At 39.0% G+C, this 11,134-nt stretch overlaps 1 protein-coding gene across 1 annotated transcript in view; it reads left to right on the plus strand.

Annotated features, from left to right (window-relative positions):
- The window catches only part of Ammecr1 (AMMECR nuclear protein 1), a 123,395-nt gene extending 114,166 nt beyond the window's left edge, over positions 1–9,229 (plus strand). The window contains exons 4-6 of the mRNA XM_050127188.1: positions 412–502; positions 1,808–1,904; positions 4,871–9,229. Of these exons, the coding sequence (XP_049983145.1) occupies positions 412–502; positions 1,808–1,904; positions 4,871–4,985 (303 nt within the window). The 3' untranslated portion in view covers positions 4,986–9,229. The remainder of the gene's footprint in view (positions 1–411; positions 503–1,807; positions 1,905–4,870) is intronic.
- The last annotated feature ends 1,905 nt before the right edge of the window (positions 9,230–11,134 follow it).

Genomic DNA, 11,134 nt, shown 5'->3' on the forward strand with positions numbered 1-11,134 from the left:
TTGGGAATTGTGGCAGGATTCTTGCCATCAACTATCCTCCTCTATGCATGTAGTTTGTTTCAGATTGTAAACAAAGTAGCAGAGCCTGGCATATGTTGGACACATACAAGTCAGCATTTTTTTTTTTAGTCTCTATGGATATAATACTGGCCTTCCAATCCACAAATCAGTGTGTTGGACAACAGAGAAGTACATATTTCTGAAAACAAGGGGAACAGATTGGGGACTTAGCTCAGTGACACAGTACTTGTCTAGCAAGCACAAATTCTTGGGTTTTGGTCCTCAGCTCTGGGAAAAATAAAAATAAATAAAAACAAAGGTGGGGAGAATTGCATTGAAAGTTAAATGATAACCTTTTCTTTCTGCTTCTATGAAGAAGTCTGTACTAATAAAACTGCCAATTTCTTTCAGGTGGGTGTACATGGCATTAGAATAGAATTCATCAATGAAAAAGGATCAAAACGCACCGCCACCTACCTACCGGAGGTTGCAAAGGAGCAAGGTCATTGTTGTACTTTATTTCATATGATCTAGTGACAATTTTAAGCTGAAGTGCAGTAGCCGACCTTGCAGTTATGTCCGCTAATTGATCAATGTCACATTATAATAACTGACCCTTTCATAGCTGCCACTGCAATGTCTGGTTCAAATCGGTGAATCACTCACACAGAATCTGTATCTCCGCTGTGACATTTGACAACATATACTCATAAATCCATACTTTTGAAATAGCACCAATTTATAAAAGTTGGGGTTTATTTTAAGCAACAGCTTTGTTACTGCTTTGGAAGACAATTTTCCCCTGCATCAGTGTGCGATAATTAGCATGGTGCATGAAGAGACCTTGGGCTTAGAGACAGGCGTGTAGTTTGACGTTACTCATTGTCAATATCTAGCCATTCTTCTTAGGTAATTGCTATTATTCATTCTGCTAATATTGAAGCTGTAAGCTTCCCATTAAGATTGGGAACATTGTGAATCCACAAAGTAACACTTTATGTTTAGTCTATACTTCATGATCGATAACAATTTTCTTATTTCACAGATATGCCACACACCTTTATGAACAAATATGGTGACTCCACGCAGCTTTGCTCTAGTACTTTGTCCTTTCAAGCCACTAGTCTCACATTAGTTCAAATGAATGCCTTTAAAAATTCTGTAGAGCTTATCTTTTCAGAAAGCATTTGAAATGTGCTTTCCCTGTGTATGCTCATACAAATATGAAAGGTATCACAACAAATTTTAATGTGCTAGTCCTCAAATGAGATGTTAATCTTTACGGCAGTTATGTGAAGATTTATTTGGATTGCTTTAGAAAATATCATAATAATGCAGGATCATTGACTTCATAAGGATATCAGAATAACATTCATATCAGAAACAATAAAATGCTCTTGAATATTTCACACAAATTTCGATTATTGAGCATAGAAGATGCCATTAAGACCAGCAGTCACCATGAAATAGTTATAGGAGCCCCAAATCCTAGTGAGTTAATACAAGTCATGTTTTATTTATTTAGGCTTTTCCTCCCTTTTGAAGGTATATCTATTAGAGAAGAGTACATTTGGTTCAGAGACATGACTGAACAGTTCCTTAGACAATTTATGGCATGTGGTGATGAACCTGCTTCTGTACAAGGATAAAATCTTAGCTCTTCTCTATGGCTTTTTTTTAGGACCAAAGGAGTTGACAGCATTTGGCCACAGTGATAGCTGACCGCTACAAAGTTATTTTTGTACTTAACCAGAGGTGCTTTGTGATACGTGCTTGACTGATATTTTGTCTTATTGCCTCTCCACAGGATGGGACCATATTCAGACCATAGACTCCTTACTGAGGAAAGGAGGCTACAAAGCTCCGATTACTAATGAATTCAGGAAAACCATAAAGCTGACCAGGTACCATGGCATTTTGTAGCACAAGACTAACCAGTACACTTCTAAGTGTATGCATATAATGCTTTGATTGCTTCAGTCTCTCCAACTACACTTGCTTCTCTTATCTAAAATAGTGGAAACAAATGGCAGGGACATCCTAAGAGTAGATACAATGGAACTCTGCTTGGCAGTAAATATCACATGATATATGAGCCCATCCTTTCCATCTTTAGCTCCGTGTGATTATTCTAGCTTTTTACAACTAACCCCCTGAAATTTTAAACTACCTTATTGAAGAAAGTACCAGAATTAGCTATTCACTAGCTTTTGACATTGCCTTGCAGAACTCCAGGATTCTGATAAGCAGTCCTAAAATTTAGATTTAACCTTAGAATGTTGGCAGTGATAGGAGTCTACTATGAAAGCTTATTGAAAAACACAATTGAGCTGAACTTGAATGCTAAATAAATTTCATCATGGAATAATAGGGATACTTAAGAAGGAAAGTATCGAACATTTTAGGAAAATGGGTTACTGTTTTCACTTATTTCAATTCCAGAAAATTGCATTACATGCCTGTGGTTTAAAAATGGATTGTTCTCAGCTCTGCATAGTTACAAATTTGAAAATGCTCTCATTTCTGTTCTCCCCTAGTTTATAGTTTGAGGAGAATAGAAGGGCATGGATAAAAATAATTACTATTACAAGGCAGAGTGTTATGGATGTGTAGGATCATAATGCTGAGAAAGAGGAACTCCAGGAAGTCAGTGGGCGACAGAAGACTCCAAAGAGGAGGTGGATTTAGGGCTGGGCTTGAAAAATGGGTAGACTGACAGGTAGAAAGTGAGGGAGGAAAGGGATTCCCTGCAGATGTGCTGTGAATCAAAGCATGTAGGTGGTGAAGCAGAAAGCCAGTTTTAAGAAATGCAAAGCACTATGATTCGGCTGGTCTTTCATTGTATATAGGACATGTCATTAAAGAAAAATGTGGCCCAGAAAGTAGATTGAGTCAGACCATGCAAGACTTGATATTCCACACTAAGAAATTTGGACCTGATTCTACAGACATTTGATAGCCATTATAGGGTTTTAAAAAATATACTCCAGGCCAGGTATTGTGGCACAAACTTTTAATCCCAGCCTTCAGGAAGCAGAGGCAGGTGGATCTCTGTGATTTCAAGGCCAGCTTGGTCTACATAGTGGGTTCTAAGACATCCAGGGATATGTAGAAAGAGCCTGTCTAAAAATGTCAACTTGGGAAGTATAGGACTGGAACAGGTAAATGATATAGGAAAGCTGTTTTCTAAGAATTTGTGCAGCAGTCTAAACAAAATACAGTGTGGGCCTTTAACTGGAGCTGCAGCAGCAGGACAGGGAAGCTGGGACAGTTAGAAGCATATTGTGAAAGAAGTGAAGCACTTGACTATCACTTAGACATGAAGAAGGCAAGATAAAAAGGACCAAGGTCATTCATTGAAAAAACATATAGGGACCATAAGAGAAGACTGAGGTTTATGTTTCAGTCCTGGATTTGAATTGTGTCCGCATAGACCTGTCTAACATGGCACTGCAAATGTATATGTGTAAAAGTTCATGATACAGCTGATACTCAGGAATAGTCTATGAGAAGTTCAAAGTTGAAGCTCTAAGGATCTGGTGTACTGAGGAGGGCAGAGTGTAAAGTCTAAACAGAATATATGAACCTAGGAAAATTCTACAATGTAGGAGTAAGAACAACTGTCAAAGAGATAAGCCATCTGAGAATCTGGAACAGAAACAGAGACAGGTGGGGGTGTATAAACCATGAGACCAAAGAGCAAGTAGTAAGTGGGACCATCATGGAAAGGTCCAACAGAATCCAAAGAAACCTATGACAGCCATGAAAGAACAGTGGCAGAACCAAGGATGCTGGTCAGTGGATTGAGTAAGAAGGAGAGCGAAAGAAGAAACTGCTTCTCCTTGAAAAGTAAGGCAGTGGAAAGATAACTAGATATAGGCAAAGAGGAGGGTTCCAGTGAAAATCAGTTGTAACACAGTGTCAAAACCCAAGACGAGGACACAGAAAGGAATGGTAAGGGAGGAAGAGATGGAAGGTGTCTGAAGAAAAATAGCCCAGTGAATGCAATGTATATATGATCAGATAGATATATGATGATAAAAAAGATCAGCTCTCTCCATTCCTTCATGCTTCAGATTGGGCGAAAGGGAATGCACTTTAAACAATTCGGTCTCGCTGAACATAGCGGACAATGAGGACTACTGAGACCCCAAGAACAATGGCAATGGGTTTTTGATCCTACTGCACGTACTGGCTTTGTGGGAGCCTAGGCAGTTTGGATGCTTACCTTACTAGACCTGGATGGAGGTGGGTGGTCCTTGGACTTCCCACAGGGCAGGGAATCCTGATTTCTCTTTGGGCTGGCGAGGGAGGGGGACTTGATTGGGGAAGGGGGAGGGAAATGGGAGGTGGTGGTGGGGAAGAGACAGAAATCTTAAATAATAAATAAATAAATAAACAAACAAACTAATAAATAAAAGAGCAGAAAAAGCACTTGACTCAGAGTTTGGATTGCTATGTTCTTTTTTGTTGTTGTTTGTTTGTTTGTTTTGTTTTTGTTTATTCTTTCTGTTTTGTGGTTTTGGTTTTTTTTTTTTTTTTTTCGAGACATGGTTTCTCTGTAGCTTTGGAGCCTGTTCTGGAACTAGGTCTTGTAGACCAGGCTGGCCTTAAACTCACCAAGATCCACCTGCCTCTGCCTCACGAGTGCTGGAATTAAAGGCGTGCGCTACCACGGCTTGGCTGGATTCCTGTGTTCTGATCTCAGCTTTGCTACTTACCAACATTGTGTCCTTGGGCAAGTAACTGCTCCTCTGAGGGCTTTTTGTTTCTTACTACATAAAATAATCACTTAGGAACCTCCTAGCTCGATAATAGCATATCATCTGCTTCTTGATATTAACTTTTCTCTTCCCTGACTCTCTTTTAGGTACCGTAGTGAAAAGATGACCTTGAGTTATGCTGAATACCTTGCTCATCGCCAGCATCATCACTTCCAAAATGGCATCGGGCATCCCCTTCCGCCATACAACCATTATTCCTGACACTGAGCCGCACAACCAGTCACTGGGCCTCTCTGCAGACCTCTTTCCAGGAGACCCTACACCTTCTTGGTCTAGCTATCTCTTTTATTGTACCATTTTATGATGATAGTTTCCGTTGCCATGGTGAAGCTTCAGCATTGTCAGTTAAGACCATCATGGTAACGGGTAGGAAAATGGCATTTGTTAAGAAGATCTTGTTACTATTTTAGATCATTGATTTTTTTTTTTTTGCAGCACATACAGCTTTTGGGGTTTCTTTCCTTACAATATTAGGTATATTTTTGCTTTGCTATCTCAGTCAGGTTTCTTTCTATCCCTTTTCTTTTTCTTGCTTGCTCCTTCCTTCTTTGAACTGTGGATGGAAGAAAGTATGCAGTTTTTGAAGATTTATTAGGTTTGTCTTTAGTATTCCTCGGTAAGATAGTCATTTTTTGATAGCTGAGTTGGGGATTAATTCATGACAAATTCAGGTATTTGTATATTACTCTTGAATTTGCCTGAAATTCTCTTTGCTATGACAGCTTTGTATTTGGGTCAAGTACATGTTTTTCCCATGGTTAAAGTAAGTGAGCTTTAGTTTAAGTAATGAACATTCAAAGGTCCAGGATAGGGTGTGTCACAGAGAGCCTTCTGTGCTGGTTATCATAGGAGAGACAGCCTCAAGTTAGAGAACCAATTTACAATCTAAAACATTGTTTTAGAAAAGCATAAGCTGCCTTTCAAATGGGATGTAGAAATCATTTTGAAAGGCAGCAAATATTAGGAAGAGATCAGATGCAGAATTTAGTGCCTTTGAGAAGACTATAAGTCAAATTAAGAGGGGTTTTTAAAAAGGCAATTTAGAGAAATATTCTTGTAAAATTTTATTGTTTCTATATAAGAAACAACAGATTACATAAACTCCTTACTCCAAAGTATTTTTTTAAGCTAAAAAAATTATTTTGAGCAAGTAACCAAAAAGACATATGTCTATTTTGTATTAATTTAAATTTGTTAGCTTTAGGTTTCAACAAGTCATAATTGGTCAGAGCCAACTTTAGCTACTGTCGAAGACATGATCAAGATAATCTAGTGAGAGGAAATTCCATCCATGCTATGATTCCCAATTTGTCTGAGTTTCAGAGATTCCAGAAAGAGCTTGAATCTCTTTCTGCACTACATACTTTTGATAGAAACACATTTCTGTGTTGACAGATATTATATTGGACCTGTGAAAATGGCACTCAGATATTTTAATTAGAGCCCAGTTCATTTGCAGGGTTATGCTTCCCATGACACAATCAAAGAGAACTTACCAATGTCAATGGAAGCCCTTATGTTTATCCCCAGGAAAACCCATAGATGATTCTGGCAGAAGATGACCTTTGTTTTATGGTAATATATATAGGTATATCTAAATATATATATATATATTTGGGAAAAATATATAATTTTTTCAAACAGGAAGTCAATATAACAAGTGGTGAGTGAAATTATGCTGCAGAATGTATACTATAAAACTATGACATGCCGCTGATTATTGAAATGGTCATACTTAGACATTTAATCGCTGTGATAAATGACAGACTGGTAGTTCAGAAAATCCTTTTCTAGTTCGTAAGACAATTGGCTGAAATCGTTCTGCTTGCCACCAGAACAAAGCACAGCTTGTTTTTGATGAGAGTTCTTCGAAGTTTGGTGTTCCTTCATCCACAGCATCCATTGTTGAAGTAACCATTTTCAGTTATAATGCCTTAACTAAGACACCAATTGCTAGCCCGAAAGGCAGTCTCGGTAGCCAGTTCCATTGAATGCAGAGATTTGTCAGAAAAACATAAGCTTCTGGACTTTAGAATGGGCTTTGAAGTCCTGTTGTTTCTGCTTTGAAGCATGTTGAGATAGATTAGTCTTTCAGTATAAAAGCAAGAAGCTACCTGACATTTTCTTGCCCTTATAGGGAACGTGAGCACAAGTTAAATGGCATTGTCTGCTGCAAAAAATAAAAAAGAAGGAAAAAAAAAGTAAATGCAACATACAAATTGAAGAGAGACAGAATAGACCAATATTGTTGTGAAATCCATCTTATCCATCATCTCATCATTTCAGTAGCTCCTCGTCCTGGGTGAGCTTACAGCTAGTTTTTTTTTTCTGTTGCTGTTATTGTTTTTAAAGAAAAGATCTATCACGTACATTTATGCATGTATGTGTACATATACTTACACATGCATACATGCATATGTGTGTGTTTATGTATTTAACGGTGCTAATCAGTCTTGAGCAGGTCACGTGACTGGTCATGCGGACTCTAAAAATCATATCAGATTTTTTAAAATCCTTGATATATGCAGATGTTATACAGATTTTCTTACCAGTGTAATAATGTTATACTGAAGAATAACCATCCTGAAGGCTTCAGAGGACGAGGTCAGCAATATTTCCCACCATGGCTTGGGGGAAAAGGATAGTTTTGTCTCCTTTTGTATTCAAGTTGATGCACAGTGCATTTTTGTGTCTAAGTAGCTGTTGACTAAGAGTTTGTAGTGTAAAGGGTGTTATACAAGCTAAAATGGTGTGCTTCAAACAAAGGCCCTTTCACTTCTGTTGAATATTACAAAGCTGTTAAATATGTGGTTTGAAATAACTTTGAACATATGGAAATATGTAGCATGTGTCTTTAACTCAGACATAGATTCTAATTGCACAAGTTGTGTTCTAGCCAGTTGTTGTTTATTTGTTCAGAAACACAAATGTGAATTGCACTCTATCACCAGAATATTGTATAAGTTCCGTGATCTTTAAACAGCTCAGAAGTAATACTTGAACTTCATTTGAGTAGCACAAAGTTTACAGAGCCCCTTTTAAATGTTAATTAGTTCCAGTTAAGTTTTCCTTTTTTTTCTTTTCTTTTTTGTTTTTGTTTTTTTAATGCAACTGGGTATTTTCTTGGAAAACAGTATGTGTTTTACTTTGGTATGTAGCAAAAGGCTTCCACTTCTGGAAGGTTCCATTGTTCTTAAACAAGGTCAGCTAGGTACCAGATTCTAAAAGAACAATTGCCCCCCCCTCAAGTGGCCTTCTGATTGCACGAATGTGCTACTACCCTCTCTAATCACCCCCACCCAGAGGAGGTCAGTGAAAGTGATGGAGGAAGTGCAGCAAGGCTTGCTCTCCCCCCACTCCCACTCCCACCCCCACACCTAGGATGTCCAGTCCCATGCAAATGGTTCCATTGCACACATAGCACACCGGAAGTTTGTATACTGGCCTCTTTTCCTGTCTTCAAATGTGCAAGAATTCGAAACTGTCATCTGGAATAGGTTCCATCTTTTCTGTGTTGTAGATCAAACCAAAGAAGCCCCCAGCCATGCCCAAATGCTGCTCCAAAAGCCTGCCTTCCAGTCCCTACAAAAACCTTGCAGGATTACATGTGTTAACTTCTCTATTTTTGTACAGTTTCTAAGTGATTTTTTTGCTAGTGATGTTAAACTGAATTAAGTTTATTTGAGGAGTGTGAGCACCTCCTCCATTTAAATAAACTGGTGAGTTTCCTTTTATTTTTTACAAGTGGAAACCCATTGTGTGCCTCTAGATTTAAGGGTTTCTGATTACATTATTCTTAAGACCAGCATTGATCCTTTATATACAAAGATTTGTTTTCCTTGTTTTTTTATTACTGTTTCAGAAAAAAATGAACCTTTTATTTTGCTCCAGACCCAGTAACTGCGCTGGTACATAGACGCACTGAGAAAAAGAAAACAAACAAACAAACAAAAAATACTTTTATAACCACCTCTGACTGCTTTTGTATATCAAAGTTGATTACTTTTGAGATATTTGGATCTAGTTTCTAAGTTACTTTAGTGTTTTATATGTTCCCCAAAATTACTTTGAATCGGTCACCAGCATAAAAAGTTTTTGGTGATGCAGTGGTGAGACGTAACGAGCAAAAAGCTACCTGGAGTAGCTTCTCCTTCCCTTCTTAGGAACCTGGTGTTTGATTACAGTGAGACGTCACAGACTCCCTGAAACCCCTTCATTACAACTAGGTCCTCCCTCCCACGTTAAATTGCTTACTAGTTTGAAGAAGCTATTAGAAGTGGGCATTTTATATGACCTCTTTGGCTTTAAAATATTAAAAATGAAGAAAAAATATGAAAAGGTTTATGTGGGTCTGTACGGTATGGCTGTGGAAAGATATCGTAGTGGTTTTGACACTATTGTTATTACCTTTAAAATCATTTACCCAATAAAATGTTAAAACTGAATATTTGATTTGGATTAATTTATTTATTTAACCTGCCTCATGATGGGGTTTTAGGGTCATTGGTACTTCTGTATTTAAAAGACAGGGTCTCCTGTGCCTTAGGCTAGCCTCAAAGTCACATTGTAGGTAAGGGTGATCGTTCATGAGCTGTAGAAGACATTGCTAAATTATGGGGAAAACACCTGATTAAGTGCAAACTGTTTCTTTTGACATCAAGCTTTGCCCATCTTCACGGTATAGGTGGCAACCCAAAGGCTGTACACTGGGCATGCTACACACCTAAACTGACCACCACGTACATTGCTAGCTCCAGAGTGGTACTTGTGACTTGCCCAGTGACTTCCAGCTTGAGGAAAATGCCTGAGCTTGGGAGTAGGGCAACTGGTGCCACATGTCTCAAGAGCCAGATTAAAATCTTGCATCAGGAAAGGGAGACACTTGCAGTGTGGATCTCTGGCATCTGCTGCCATGTGTCTCCTTTCTATGGGAAGGCTACTAACCAGATTGTTGACATACCTCTGGCTCCTTATCAGTCATTTGCTGTCTCACTTTCCTCTTGTACGGTTCAGCCTTAGTTGCTACGTGAATAGAAACAGAACCATTTTCAGTTACATTGCCCCAAAGCCCTAGTACCATGTGAATTTTATAATGTGTGCTTATGGCAATCATGGTAGCTAAAATCAGCCATCTCAGGCCCTAAAGAACTATTGTGGTTTGGGCTAGTACTCTATTAAGGCATTCATGTTCTGCTTGTGGTTTATTCATTTTCATCATTTGTATGTACTAGGACATTAAGATTTCTTAATCATCGAGGCCATATGAATAGTTTCAGGTAGAAGAAAGTACTATAATGGGCCCACAGCATTTTTTTTTTTTGTGGCATCAGTGGTGAACTCAATGGTTGGGACAGATTTCAGCATCACTAACCACATTCTGCCTCCCTCAATTCTTCCCCAAATTTCAGTATTCCCACTTTAGATTTCATGCCCCACTGGGCACTTTTAAATAGCTCCGCTACTTCAGAAGGCAAGTGGGGCTTTGTAGGTTAGGCACTTCCTCCCTGTTCATGGGACGCCATCATCACCATGGGATCCTGTCACTGAGCTAGGGCAAGTGCTGGGGTGGGGAGGGAAGCACCTCTGGCTCTGAGCTGCGACCTGGGGGAGCTGGGAAATGAATGACTGCTCATCCAACATGGCTTCTCCTTTCTTTGGCTCTGCCTTTGTGTGCTGAAACCAGTGTTGATTTGGATCAGTTGAACTCTTGGTAACTGCCCATCGGTGTTTGCGCAGGCTTTTCAGTTTCAAGAGGGAACGCTAAATGGGAGACTGCAGCCGAGGCCAGCCCTTGTTAGACTTTTTTGTTTGGTTGGTTTTGGTTTGGGGGAATTGGGTTTTTTTCTTTTTTGGCAAATGTATTGAAAGGCCTTCCCTCCATACCTGCAGCCCCCTACTTTCCAGATCCCAAGCCCGATGGAAGAAATCTCTCAAGAAATGGGAGGAATTATCTTAAGTACCATTTAGAAACCAGGCTACTTTTGCCAAAAACTTGGATGCTATCTCTTTAAAAAAGGATCCTTTAAGAGTGGAAATACAGCTCAATTATAGAGTCTTTGTCTAATGTGCCCGAGGCCCTGCATTTAATCCCTAGCACCAGCAAGAAAAATGGCCCTTCCTGTGAGAGTATATAGATTTTATTTGTAGGGGGAAACATACCAAGTCCTTGAGTGAATGCCTAGTGCTACCTATAATATAATACAGTCACAGGCATCACTCATCTTGAATTCGTGACCATTATTAAGTAAAATAAGGGTTCTGTGAACCCAAATATGACAATACTGCATGGTCAGTCTGCTAATGAGATGCCTGTTAAGTGGCTAACAGGAAGGTGTGTGTGTGTGTGTGTT

Source organism: Alexandromys fortis, unplaced genomic scaffold (assembly GCF_014885135.2).
Source record: "Alexandromys fortis isolate MF-2015 unplaced genomic scaffold, M_Fortis_MF-2015_v1.1 scaffold_200, whole genome shotgun sequence".
NCBI classification, from domain to species: domain Eukaryota; kingdom Metazoa; phylum Chordata; class Mammalia; order Rodentia; family Cricetidae; genus Alexandromys; species Alexandromys fortis.